The 14,642-nt window shown below is 47.6% G+C and overlaps 1 protein-coding gene across 1 annotated transcript in view; it reads right to left on the bottom strand.

The window, feature by feature from the left end:
• DYNLRB1 (dynein light chain roadblock-type 1) overlaps positions 1 to 14,642 on the bottom strand; it is a 20,006-nt gene continuing 5,364 nt past the window's right edge. Inside the window, exons 4-6 of the mRNA XM_024743062.1 lie at positions 10,245 to 10,320; positions 4,027 to 4,194; positions 1 to 366 (exon numbers count right to left, since the gene is read on the bottom strand). Of these exons, the coding sequence (XP_024598830.1) occupies positions 323 to 366; positions 4,027 to 4,194; positions 10,245 to 10,320 (288 nt within the window). The 3' untranslated portion in view covers positions 1 to 322. The remainder of the gene's footprint in view (positions 367 to 4,026; positions 4,195 to 10,244; positions 10,321 to 14,642) is intronic.

Below are 14,642 nucleotides of genomic sequence, written 5' to 3'. Positions count from 1 at the left end.
GAAAGCGGTTTGGTTATTTTTAGTTAAAGAAAAACAGCCTTTTCCAAGGGCAACAAAGTGAACTCAAAGTCAGAAGGAAACAGGGTGTGTGGGCTTCTCACAATCTCTTGCTCCATAAACCTGGATGGGATTTTCCTCCTGGAAAATCAGGTGCGACTGGCCAGCAGAGAGATGACTTTGGTGGGGTAGGTGGAGCTGCAGCCGGATTGGTCTGAGAGGGCTCTAAGGTGACTTCCATATGCCAGTCAGTTGACATGATTAATGCTATTATTCTTGAGGGGGCATTAAATTAAGGAATGACGCAGGGAGCCAAGAGAGCGGCTTATTCGGTTGGATTCTGAATCACAATCAGGAAATAGTCTTTATCTGCAAAAGAGGAAAAATGAAAAAACAAATCACTAAATGTAAAATGGGAGAAAAACACACCACAAAGCCAATAAATCATTAAAACACCAACTGTAAAGTGGTGGTGGGGCAGAGAGGGATAAAAAGCATCAATACTCAGGCTGCTTCCAATTGCTGGGGAAACAGAAGATAAACTTGCAAATTTCCTGTGGGGGCTCCTGCACATGTGGCTGCCACGAAGTGGGGCCCTCAGCCTACCCGGGGGTGGTGCTCAGCAGCGCATCCTCATTTCTTTCTTTCTTTCTTTTTATTTGGCTGCATCAGGTCTTAGCTGTGGCATGAGGGATCTTTGTTGAGGCGTGCAGGATCTTTCCTTGTGGTGTGTGGGCTTCTCTCTAGTTGTGGCATATGCGTTTTTCTCTTGTTGAGGCATGTGGACTCAGTAGTTGTGGTGCGTGGGCTTAGCTGCCCTGCGGCATGTGGGATCTTAGCTCCCTGACCAGGGTTCGAACCCGCGTCCCCTGAATTGGAAGGCGGATTCTTAACCAGTGGACCACCAGGGAAGTCCCCGCATCCTCATTTCTAATCTTCCCAGTACCAACAGGGAGGTAGGATTATCACGTTTTTTGGGGTAGGGAAACTCAGGTTCAAGGTTTCCTACAGCAATGGTTCTCAAACTACAGGGTGTCGGAATCACTTGGAAGGCTGTTTAAAACAACACTACTGGTCCCACCCCCAGGGCTTTGGACTCAGTGGGTCTGGGGTGGAGCCAGATAATTTGCATTTTTAACAAGTTCCCAGGTGATGCTGATGCTGCACGAAGAACCACTAGTTTAAGGTTACCCAGCCAGTTAGTATCAAAGATAGAATTCTAACCTCAACCCCACTGGTCTTGGGTTAATGTCAGTTCTGTCATAAGTTCAGTTGCTAGCCTTCCAGAGCCTCCTGGAGTAGAAAATTTCAAAGGCACCAGGTCAAAGGGGTCCAAAGCTACCTGAATTTCAGCTCTGGGGATCCAGCCAGTCAGAAGGAATGTCTATCATGAAATCATAGCAAGTCCAAGTCCTCTGGGGTGAGCCTGACTGCCTCTTACTTTATAAAAGAGGAAGTGGGAGAAGTGGGGTGTTTCAGCTTTGCCCACTTAATAATCAAACTGCAAACATTCACGAAGGCTTCCACGTGCTGGCTCTGGGTCAATCACTTCTCACACAGCACCTCAATGAATCCTTGAATCACTCTATGAGGCAGGGCCCAGTGTTTTCTCATTTTTACTAATGAGAACACTAAGGCTCAGAGAATTAAATGACTTGCCCAAGCCAAGGTAAACATGCCAGGTGGGGTAGCTGGGTTTGACTCAGATGCTGAATGCCTCTGGTCTACCCCCCTGCTGAACATGTGAAAAATGGCAGGACCTTGGCCATGTCTGCTTTGTGTCTGTTCAGATTCAAGCCTGAAGGTTGCTTCTTCCCATGACAACGGACATCTGGGAAGGAACAGATATTATAAGACTTAAGTTTCATGGCTAAGCAATCTGCATAAGTGAAAAATCACTAATAAAAATAGAAATAATTAACAAGCCACCGATAAAACTAATAAAAACAGATACTATTAGCAATACCAGTGTCTTTTCTTCCGAATAATCAAGCTCTACATTCAATAATAGCACTCCCAGTGATCTGTGGAAAGCAGTGTGTTAAAGCTTGATTACACTGTGTTAACTCAGCTGTTCCAGAGCAGACATTCCTGGAAGCTTTAAGCCAAGAGATGCTGTCCACCGAGAGTCTGTCGACTTGGAGACCACATAATCTGTCCTTGTTTCACATTGTGAGCTTCCAGGTGGGGCACAAGGTCTGCTCTGATTTGGAGGGTTGGTAGCCTAATTTCTAGGGGAGTGGAGGTTTGTCTGTAATCACACAGCATGAAGTCTTGGGAGGGATGCGAGTTCAAATCTGATTCCAAGTCTTTCTGCCCAAACTCGTGCCAACATACTCAACCAGATGAGGCATCTCAGAATATCAGAGCAGTAATGGCCCCTACTAGACACTTTACAGATGTGGAAACAGAGGTTCGGAGGTGTTCTGTGATTTGCTACAGGTCATGCTCGTAAGAGGTGAAGCCGGGAAAACAGATGCTGTGCCTGCTGCAGTCTATTTTTGCTGACAGAATCAGAGACCTCATCATTGGTCGGAGATGCATTAGACAGTGATTAAATTGATAAACAGTGTATGTATGTTTTTGGAATAAATGACTCTGAAGTTATCCTAGGTTCTTATTTGTGACTGACCTGCTCTGTCCCCACCCCTCCAGGGAGTGTCCCCAGGAGACTGTGGGCCCCTGTGACTGGCTCTATGGGTCTCTCCTTCACATCCTTCCAAGCAGCTCAACTGGACCCGAACAGGCCTGGGAACAGAACCAATATTGCTCTGCTGCAAGGAGTGGTTGACCGCCATCAAATACCTCAGAATTCTGCAGCCAGCCTCCTCGGCACCTGTGTTGCAAAGCCCAGGGGCAGTCAATGTCCCAGCCTCCCCACTGCCCTCTTTCATCCAGGCCCCCAATCACAATCCTATCACCTCCTGCCTTAAAAAAACCTCTGCTCACAGGGTCAAGTCCATGCAGCTGAGTTTGGTGTTTGAGGCCCCTTCTAAACTGGATGAAACGTATCACCTCACACTCCTTCCTACACATATCCTGGCGCCCTAGACAAGCTGCACTGCTGCCGCCTCCATCACCATGTGCACATTTAGCTCAGGCACACGCAACCACCGGGCTCAGCCAAAATGGAGATGGAGGGGGAGAAGTAACTGCAAAAACAGTCCTGGAGGATCTACCACTCCAGGCTGTGCATGTGAGTGAGGTGAGGCAGGGCAGGGCAGGTGGCCCTGCTGTCCCCTCCTGTGGTCCTAGTCCTTATGGGTTCCTCCCACGGTAAGCATCTCATCATCCTGAGAATGATCCTAACACCTAAGACAGGTATTGTTTGCACCACACAGTCCCCAAGTGCAAGCCAAGCACTTCATGTGAAACAGAATCAGCAATCTCTTCCAGTGCTGGAGGAAGGGCTGTCTGCATGGGGTCCAGAGAAATAGGACTATCGTTTGGAAGTGGGCAAATTAACATTTTTTCAAGGATAAAATAGCGCATGGTGTTTTTGCCTCACACTTTGGTTTAGAAGCACTGAATTCCTTTTTCTTCAAGCGTAGCTTTCTCACCCCCGGCACCCCCAAGCCCCACCCTGCTTGCTTACTCTTCACCTGTGCCCTCAAGACTCAGCTCAAGTGCTCCCTCCTCTGGGAAGCCTTTGCTGACCGCCACAAGCAGCCACAAGCAGCCCTAATCACACCCTCCTCTATGTTCCCAAGTGCTCCTTGAATTCCCCCACATCAAGGTGAGGATTACACTGTGATATGCTTATATGTCTCTCTCCCCCATGAGAACATAATTCCCCGCTGTGGCCTAGAACCCAGGACGGGGTCTGGCCTAGAGTCACTGTGAATGAGTACTTGTTGGGGACGCCAGCTGGAGACAGGCCAGGTGGTAAGGCAATCAAATCTGTACCTTCTGCTCTTCAGGCCTTTCTGTGGAACCTATGGAGACACCCATGTGCTAAGCTGTCCTGATAGCTACAGAGCATGCACTGTGAGGGTCTGCTCCTAAGTGGGGATGTGGAAGACCCCTTACCTGGTGCAACCATAATTTCATTTTTCTTGGAGCGAATTCGAAGGAAGGTGAGGTCATTCTGGGGGTCAATTTCACGCACGGTGCTCCGGGCCTTCAAGATGAAGTTGTGCATGAGGTTGGCGTACTGTGTGGTGGTGGGATTGTCCATGGTGCTCTTGATGGGAATGCCTGAGGGGAGAGAAGACAGAGACTGAGCAGAACATTGGGGTCCCTTTCTGCCCAGCAATTAGCCCCACACCCATAATTCTAGTCTAGACTGGCAGTTAACAGTCAAGGCCCACTATTTACTGAAAGCTTGACAGGCAAGTGTTGAGCACTTGAAGTATGTCAACACCAGTCCCCAGAACTACTCTAAGGGCGGCGTCACCATCTTTACTTGCCAATGAGGCAACAGAAACTCTGAGTGGTGAGGTGGCCTGCCTGTGGTCACACAGCAGGTAAAGAGAAGCAGTGGGGTCAGGATTCAAATGCAGGCCTGTTGGCTCGACTCCCAGGCTCCTTTCACAGGGCCACATCATACTGGCTCGTTTCCAGCAAAAGAAGGAGAGACTATCATTCATAACACTTAGAACAGAAACAAGGAGAATACCTCCTACAAATCTGTAAATACTAAAAAGTAGATAGAAGAAGAAAGGTCAGCCCGTGTCAAGACAGAACCATCACTGGTGTGATGGTTATTATTATTATTTTTTTTAAATTTATTTATTTTTAATTTATTTTTATTTTTGGCTGCATTCGGTCTTCGTTGCTGCGCGTGGTATAGTTGCAGCGAGCGGGGGCTACTCTTCATTGCAGTGCGTGGGCTTCTCATTGAGGTGCTTCTCTTGTTGCAGAGCACGGGCTCTAGGCACATGGGCTTCAGTAGTTGTGGCTCGTGGGTTCTAGCGCGCAGGCTCAGTAGTGGCGCACGGGCTTAGATGGTCCATGGCATGTGGGATCTTCCCGGACCAGGGCTCGAACCCGTGTCCCCTGCATTGGGAGGCGGATTCTTAACCACAGTGCCACCAGGGAAGCCCAGCCCAGTTATAAACACACTGTCTATACACATGGCTGCGCCCCCAATTTAAAGCCTGTTTCTCTGTCTGCAAACACCCTTGTAAACAGCATTGCTACTGCTTTCAGGGAGCCCACAAATGGCCATTCCACGGGGTTAATCATTCCCCTGTTGCTGGGTACTAAGGCTGGATTTTTTACTTAATTACTGTGCAGTGAACAACGTCCTGCATCAAGCCTTTTCTGTTTTGAGGACTGCTTCCTTGTGATGAACTATTAAATGGACCTCCCTCACTGGACAGTGCCTATTGTCATGGAGGTGAGGAAGAGGGCTCAGCTTGAGCCACCTCAGGCCACGACTGGGGCATAAGGTGCCTGTGAATCACTGTAACGTGTCAGCAGAAGGCTCCATCAATGAGGCCCTGAGTGCCCACAGCTGACAGGCCCTTGTGACAAATGTGGCCCAAGTGGCTCCCCACACATAAGTGGCTGGATTTGGGGTCCAGGACCCTGCTATCTGGCCCATAACAGACCAGCTGAGGGATCAGCCAAAGACAGTCACCCTCAGGCCTACCCATGAGTGGCAAGAAACTGATCCAACCTTGTCTTACTAGGGTAGAGGAACATGAGAGTGGGCAGAAGAGGGCATGGTAGCAGGAGAAGCAGCTGAGTCACAGAAGCTGGTTTCAGCCAAGTGGAGTTATGAGAACAGGTTGTAGTGATCACTTGTCTTTAAGGGACAAGATGACCAGGTCACCAGGGCCGCTGTTGGGTCCTGGATGGCAACAATGTACCCACCAGGGCCCCACAAGGCCTCATTCAATAGTGGAACCCTCCTGAGGTTGGCAGTATAAGCAGCTGAGGAGAGGACTGAGCAGGAACTCTGAAATCTGATGACCTGGGCTTATACCCCAGCTCTGCCCCTTTGTGGCTATGGCCTTACACAAGTGATTTAACCTCTCTGAGCCTCCATTTCCTCATCTGTGCTTCAAAGTGCTGCTGTGAGGATTAAATATGGGTTAATTCATTTGAGAATATTTAGCAACAGTATGCATGTAATAAGTGTTGATTTATTATCAACATCACCCACACAGTAAATCCCATCCCCCAGGAAACTTGAGGGGCCAGTCTCGAGGCCTGGCAAAGTTTGGGTATCAAACTTCTTGACCTTCTCTTTTACATACCACAAGGCCACCTTCTCTCACGTCCCTCTGCCTCGAACTTTCTTTCCCTCCCCTATTCTCTCCTGACTCCCACTGTCACTCATGTCTCCATCCACCCCCAGATGTGGTCAGTGCCCTCATTCTACAGTCCCAGCACCATGCAACTGTACTTCAGAGCAGTTAACTCGAGTTTGGTATCACACCTTTATGGAAGTGATCATTATGTTTGCCCCCCCAGCAGACTTTAAGCTCCCTGGGGGCCAGAACCAGGTCTGCTGTGCTCACCAGTGTCTTTAGAGAGACTGCATTAAGCATTTATGGCTGTTGATAAATGAGTAGACACAGGTGTACTTCTAGTAGTTCAAATACTGTCATGGGACCTCCCTGGTGGTCCAGTGGCTAAGACTCCGTGCTCCCAATGCAGGGGGCCGGTGTTTGATCTCTGGTCAGGGAACTAGATCCCACATGCAGCAACTACGAGTTTGCACGCTGCAAATAAAGATCCCACACGTGGCAACAAAGATCAAGCATGGCACAACGAAGACCCAGTGCAGCTGAATAAATAAATATTTAAAATAAACAAATACCCCAAAACCCCCAAATACTGTCATGAATGTGATCACATTTCTGCCAAGTGAGACACTGTGTAAAGGAGAAAAGAAACTAACTTCTTGTTGGCTCACTTTAAAAACAAAAGAAAACATGGAGCTGGCAGGGTGGGGATGGAGGGCAGGGACCAAAACTGGGGATAATTTCAAACAAGGACGAGATAATTCCAGATTCACAGGATGCCAGAGCTGGGGAACACCTCACAGACAGCCTAATGACTAGGCTGCCTATTCTAGGCCTTTGCCCTCACAAATGGGCACTGTGCAGCCCACAGAAGTGGCTGGTCACCTTGAAGGCATGATTTCTAATCTGGGGCTCAGATCTGTCAGGTTGTATAGCCAGGTCCTCTCACCAAACCCACCTCTATCAATCAACAATTTAAAAACATTAACAAAATTTAACAGATGTTTATTAAGCACCAACTTTGTGTCAGCATTGTTGCAGGTGCTGGGGACACAGTAGTGAATACAAGAGATAAATCCCTGCCCTCAGAGAGTTTACATATTTGAGTCTTTTATTTTGCCCTGTGTGGGTAGCAGCAGAAGATGGCAGGGGGTCTGGAGAGGTACAAATAGAATGTTCCTTACATTCTTCTTTCTTTTTTAAAAATAAATTTATTTATTTATTTTATTTTTGGCTGCGCTGGGTCTTCACTGCTGCACGCGGGCTTTCTCTAGCTGCGGTGAGCGGGGGCTACTCTTCGTTGCGGTGCGCAGTCTTCTCATTGCGGTGGCTTCTCTTGTGGGGCACGGGCTCTAGGCGTGCGGGCTTCAGTAGTTGCGGCACGCGGGCTTCAGTAGTTGCGGCACGCGGGCTTCAGTAGTTGCGGCACGTGGGCTTCAGTAGTTGCAGCACATGGGCTTCAGTAGTTGTGGCTCGTGGGCTCAGTAGTTATGATGCATGGGCTTAGTTGCTCCACAGCATGTGGGATCTTCCTGGACCAGGGCTCGAACCCGTGTCCCCTGCATTGGCAGGTGGATTCTTAACCACTGCACCACCAGGGAAGCCCTGTTCCTTACATTCTTGGTTAAGTCTGCTTAAACTCACACTTTTATTATGAAACACCATTTAAATTTGGCCAAGGCTGAGACGTCAACAGGCAGTGGCAGGTGGTTGCTAAGTGACTGGGACAAGAGCATGTCATGATTTTAGGGGTGGGAAGCAATCCCTCTGGGCTGGGATGGTCAAGGAAGGCATCCTGCAGGAAGAGGCAGCTGAGCTGAATCATGGGGGTAGGAAAGCCTGAGAGGGGTAATAAAGGTCCCTAATACAATCATCCTTAACTGATCATCTCTAACAGAAGCCTTCAGAGGGCTTAAGGGCCCCACAGAGCAGTGAGTTCTGACCACCTCCATCTATGGCTGGGTGATCTCGGGCAGGTTACCTCACCGCTCTCAGCTTCCAGTTTCTCATCTGAAAAACGGGCAAATGTCCCTGCTTTGCAGGGTCACTGTGTGAAATGTAAATGAGAGACTGAAGTGGGAGCTCCGTGAATGGAACATAAATTAAAAATAAACACAGGAACTTCCCTGGCAGTCCCGTGGTTAAGGCTTTGTGCTTCCATTGCAGGGGACATGGGTTCGATCCCTGGTTGGGGAACTAAGATCCCACATGCCACGCGGCATGGCCAATAAATAAATAAATAAACACACACACACACACACACACACTAATTTTTAACATTCATATGGCATTTACTATACATCAGGCACCATTCTAAATGCTTCCCTTAGAAGAAAGTAGTATGACTGTCCACATTTTACAGATGAGGAAACTGGAACAGAGGGGTTAAGTGACTTGTTAAGATCATACAGTTGATAAGTAAGTAGGGTCAGGATTCAAACCCAGGCAGTCTGGTTCCACATTCCATACTCTTAGCCACTGTGCCATACTGCCACATTAGTATACAAAAAATAAGTCCTCATCATTAGTATCCAAAAGGTGGTAAGCAGTTGGGGCTATATTTTCCAAATGAAATAGCTCAACTTTTGGGGCAGTTTTAAGGCAAGAATGAAGGCTTGTGGTTTGGAATACTACTGGAAGCTTAGGGGTCCCAGCTGGGGAGTCGGCCCCTAGGGCTGTTTCCTCCCCATCTGGGGTCAAAAATGTCCAGTCCCAGAAGAGAGTCTTTTTCTGAGTGACATACAGTCTTTTGGGTCTTGGAGCAAGAAGCTCCCTGTAGCAAGGACCAACCACTCCATTTAAGGCAGCTAAGTTCTGAAGAGGAAGGGGAAGCCTCAGGCCACCCAGTTGATCAGTGATGGATCCGACCTGCCTCCCAGTGTCCTCTGGGCTCCTCAACCTGCTGCCTCCTTTGAACGCAAAGACCTCGTGGTTTAATTAGAGTCTGACAAAGCTGGGGAGCACACTCTGCCTGGCTCTGGGCTGTCCAGGGTCTGACGACTTGGAAAACAACATTCTGAGGACATGCCACCTTCAATTTGTCACCCTTGGTGACTTTCATTCTGCTCTATTTAAGTAGGCACTGTTGAGAATTCTGCCTTTCCAAAACAAGGCCCAGAATGACAATGCATACACACAGAGGCTCTCAAGGAGCCTCAAACAAAGCAGAGCTGACTGAATGCACCGGATTTGAGAATCGGGGGAGCCCAGCTGGGTGACCCTGGACATGGCCTGGGACATGGTCCAGCAGCCACCCTCTGGTCCTTCACAGCACAGTGTGGGAGAAAGCACAAGTGTGTTCAGACAGACTTGGGATGAAATCTTGGCTCTATAATGGTAGGTGAATCAATTAAATTTCTAGACTCACTCTTCTCCACTGCAAAATGGAGACAACAGAGCTGCTTCAAGGGATAAGTGAAAAAATACGTTTTGTGAAGCACCAGCCCATGGCCTGGCACAGAATACTTGTGTGATAATGTTAGTTCCCTTCCTCACCACGTCTACTGCAGTATGAGAAAATTAGCATCTGTACTCTTCTAGTTGTTGAAATAATGTCCCAGAAGAGGAGGGAAAACTATAGGCCCAAAGAAGTTGACAAGAGTATTATCTAGCAAAAAAAAGTAGAAACAGCATAAATGTAGGATGGTCAATAGACATTGTACTGGCAGTTAAAAATATTTCTTATATAAACCACGGAGCAAAAAAAAAAAACAAAAAAAAACCAACCAAACAAAAACTCATGAGTAAAACATATGCAAAAGAGTAACAACTATAATTATGACCAAGAGAAAATGCACCAGGACAAGGGCTGAAGAAGTATGGCATACTGAAAAGTATGATGTGTCAGGGCAGTGGGATAGAGTGAATTTTTCCTTTTTTTAAATTTAGAATTCTAGTAATAGTGCTTGGACACTAGAGGTGTTTAAAAAAAAAAAGGGTGAGAAATAGATCAGGTAATGAGAGGTTTAGTAAAAAGCAAGTGTTATGCTGTGTTGGGCTATTTTCTGGGGGCCTGCCTGCACTCAGGTCATGGCCAGAAGGAGAGTGTACCTTCTGTGTTCACCACGATGATTCCCTGCACGCCCTTCTGGCTCTGAAGTCGCTTCAGTGTCTCCTCCACCTCTGCCTGCCAGAGAGAATAAGACCAAGGTTAGGAGGGGTCAGGAAGGCTGGATCAACTCCCTCACAGCCCTGGCAGATGAATCACACATTCCAACAAGTAACACCCAGGCACATGGCACTTCCTGAAAGCTCCCCAGGCCTATTTGGAATGGTCTCTAGGCCACCACCAGCATCTAAACCATCATCTTCCCAGTATGGGGTGGGGCTGTGCTCCTGGCCCTTTGCCCACCAGGGGCCCTTTGCCCCTCAGCTGTTGGGGAGCAGAATTCAAATACCATTCCCAGGAGTACAGACACAACCATGACTCACATATTTGGTACAGCTGGGGGACAAACCAGAGGACTCCAATAATTAAAGAAAATCCAAACAGGTGTCTAACAGGAAGGAGACACATCATCATTTGTGGCCCAAAGAGCACAACTGAAAACACTCCAAAGGAAGCAAAATGATCCCATGAGGATAGACTCAGTGACCTAATACGCTGGCACCTGAGATAGGGTGACACGTGGCACACAGCCATAGCAAATGCTGAGGAAGGGGCTCATTAATCCTGCATCTCCGGGTGCTAGTCTGGGTGGGATACTCTGGCACATGGAATTTGTAAACAGGGTGGACAGACTTTGGGCTCTCACCTTGCAAGCCCTTCTCTATTATTATTCCCATCTCTTTTACCCTTCCATCCACTCTCCACCTACATGTCCATACCTCCCTGTCTCCACATCTTTTTACCCGAACAAGGCCTCTTCTCTGCTGAAATCCAGCAAAATCTTCTAGATCGTCTAAGATATCACCTCCTCCATGAAGCCTTGACTGTACCTCTCTGGGGATGCATTAGGTGCTGCTTTACTTGGAGTCTCTATAATGGTCTGCAGAGTAGGGGTTCAATAAATAGCTGTTAAACTGAACTAGGTCTAACTCTTCCTGTGGACAGAGACTGGCCTGAAGTGTTTGTTCTCAGGAGATCCCTTCTGTACCCATCCAGAATCTAGTCAGAAGCTCCTCACAGGCCGAGAGTCAGACTATGTTGGAAACAGAGGCTCTGTTCATCAAGAGAGTGGTCCCCCACCCTCATGGGCTAATGAGTTGGCCCAGGGGGAGGAGCTTCTAAACAGTGGACGGAGATGGCACAAAGATTGTTTTTCTAGTAGGCACAAGCCTCACAATCCAGTCTCTGCCACCCACTCCCCAATGACATGTGAATACTCTCAAATGCCAGAGGGAAGGGCAAACAAGTTCCTTCTACAAAATGGCAGAGAGCCTAATGCCTCTATAATCTGGAGCCTTGGTAAAAGGACAGGGCTAGCTATGTGGATGTGAGAGTATAATACCGTGGGTTATACACGTATGGGATCATAATTCATTCAGCAGACTTTCAGTGAGCTCCTACTACACACTATTCTGGAGAGGAGCGGTAAAGCATGATAGTGGTCAAAACTATACAGTACTCAATCTGACCTGGTAACCCTCCTGGAAATTCATCCTAAGGAAATAATCCAAAAGAACTAAAAGAACACAGCAAGATGTTTGCTGCAGTGACATCTGCAATAACAAAAAAGCAGGAGGAGCTCAAAATGCCCAGTAATTAGGGAAAAGGCCAAGGAAATTTTGGAACGTCCGTTCACAGGAATATAATACATACATTAACAATGGGAATCAGAATATTTATACCACCACAAAGAGAAAGTGCTGTGAGATTGCATACCTATGAAAACAAGAAGAGGGCTAGGATTATGGAAAAAAATAAAAAGTCACACTGAGAGCAGAGAAGTATAGATTAGGTTTTCGTTTCTTTCTCTTTTTTTAAAACAGCCTCTTTATTATATTGTTTCTATTTTTTATATAATAATTCCACATATATATCTATTTATTTGTTTATTTATTTGGCTGCATTGGGTCTCAGTTGTGGCACACAGGATCTTTCGTGGCGGTGCTCGGGCTTCTCTCCAGTTGTGGCTCGTGGGCTCCAGGGTGTGTGAGCTCTATAGCTTGCAGCATGCAGCCTCTCTCCTTGAGGCACGTGAACCCAGTAGCTGTGGCACACGGGCTTAGTTGCCCCGCGGCATGTGGGATCTTAGTTCCCCGACCAGGGATCGAACCCGCATCCTCTGCATTGGTAGGCAGATTTTTTACCACTGGACCACCAGGGAAGTCCCCATTGTTTCTATTTAAAACCATTTTTTTAACCCATCTCTCTGTCTATCCAAGCGATCAGACATCTCTGATTTGGGAATAGGGCTCTGACATTCTCAACATTATGAGAATAAGAATATATAGGAATAAGTAGGATGGCAATTTAGGACAGCTCAAACAATCTGCAATCAAACTGGGGACGGGGCAGGGCTTCCCTGGTGGTGCAGTGGTTGAGAGTCCGCCTGCCGATGCAGGGGACACGGGTTCGTGCCCCGGTCCGGAAAGATCCCACATGCCACGGAGCGGCTGGGCCCGTGAGCCATGGCCGCTGAGCCTGCGCGTCCGGAGCCTGTGCTCCGCAACGGGAGAGGCCACAACAGTGAGAGGCCTGCGTACCACAAAAAAAAAAAAAAGAAAAACTGGGGACGGGGCAAACTAAAACCAAAGATGCCAGAATCGAAGTCCAAATTACCCCTGGAGATTGGAAAGTGAGGCTGAAATGAAAAAGATGAAATTTCATAAGACTGCTATTCATTCAATAACTATATGGGAAACTTCTATGTGCCAGATGTTGTTTTAGGCCTAGGGATGCTGTATTGAACAAAATACGACAAAAATCCCTGCTCTCATGAAGCTGACATTGGTGGGTGGGGGGAGGGAATCAGACATTTAAAAAAAACATAAATAAAATACAAATGTCAAATACAGTAGGGATGGGGGATCTGGAATGCAGGGGATGATGGCAATTTTAAACAAGGTGGTCAGAGAAGGCCTCACTAAGGTGATAGTTGAGTAGAGATCTGAAAGGAAACGAGGGAGCTAACCATGCAGATTTCTAGGGAGAGTGTTCCAGAAAAAAAGCAAAGGAGCCAGTGTGGCTGAGGGCAGTGAGTGGCAGGCAGCCAGATGAGGGAGGGAGCCAGGATCAGACTAGATTTCAGGGGGCCTCATAGACCAGAGTAATGACTTTGGTTTTTAATGGGGAGGGTGTGAGGAGCCACTAGCAGGTTTTGAGGTGAGCAGTGACAAGATCTCTTTCAAAAGGATGGCCCTGGCTGCTGTGTGGAGAACGGACTGCAGGGGGCAAGCACAGCCTGCCTGAGCCCGGGGCCTGGCATGTGCTGCTCCTTCTGAAAGCAGCAACCTTCTCTCCTTCACTCAACCACTTGATGTAACTAACTCCCAACTCTTTGGACTCAGTTCATGAGCCTCCTATGGGAGGCCTTCTCTGACACCTGCCCCTCTTCTAGGTACCCACGCACCCTGACTCCACTGCACTTATCACAATGGAGTGTAACTGCCTGTTTTGCATCTGTCTCCTCCTCCAGACCCAAGGCACCCTGGGGGCAGGAACCTAGACTTTGTAATCCCAGTACCTCGTACAGCATAGGCTCAATAAATACTTAAGGAACAAATAAAAACCATTTCTATAACCATGTTTTACAAAAACCAACCTTTTTAAGTACAGTACCCAGGGTGAAAAGGAGCTAAGGTTTAGCTGATCCTAAATTTAATGAGAACCAACTACTGAGATCTGACTGCTTAAAAAGTAAACACACTTACCAAGAAAGGGAGGACATACACATAAACTCAGAATCTGCTACAGGTCAGATATTAGGATGAATGTTTTCAGACACATCTCATCTGAACCTTCCATGGTTAGTATGATCTCCATTTTACAATGAGAAAAACCAAGGTTCAAAAAGGAGAAGAGTTTTTGCCCAAAAACACACAGCAGGTCAAGAGAAGAGCTGAGGGACTTCCCTGGTGGTGAAGTGGTTAAGAATCCGCCTGCCAAGGCAGGGGACACGGGTTTGATCCCTGGTCTGGGAAGATCCCACATGCCATGCAGCAATTAAGCCCGTGTGCCACAACTACCGAGCCTGCACTCTAGAGCCCACGAGCCACATTACTGAGCCCGAGTGCCACAACTACTGAAGCCCACGTGCCTAGAGCCCGTGCTCTGCAACAAGAGAAGCCACCGCAATGAGAAGCCCTCGCACTGCAACAGAGAGTAGCCCCCGCTCACTGCAACTAGAGAAAAGCCCAAAATGCAGCCCCAAATAAATAAATTAATTTAAAAAAAAAGAGAAGAGCTGAATATACCACTGACCACAAATGATGAGGTCCCAGTCCTCAGGGAGTTCACATTTTGATGGAAGAGAACTTCAAAAACAAATGACCAAAATTCTTGCT

The sequence above is a fragment of the Neophocaena asiaeorientalis genome, unplaced genomic scaffold (genome assembly GCF_003031525.2).
Source record: "Neophocaena asiaeorientalis asiaeorientalis breed wild unplaced genomic scaffold, Neophocaena_asiaeorientalis_V1.1 scaffold82, whole genome shotgun sequence".
In the NCBI taxonomy this organism is placed as follows: domain Eukaryota; kingdom Metazoa; phylum Chordata; class Mammalia; order Artiodactyla; family Phocoenidae; genus Neophocaena; species Neophocaena asiaeorientalis.
This window is presented reverse-complemented; position numbering and strand designations above follow the sequence as displayed.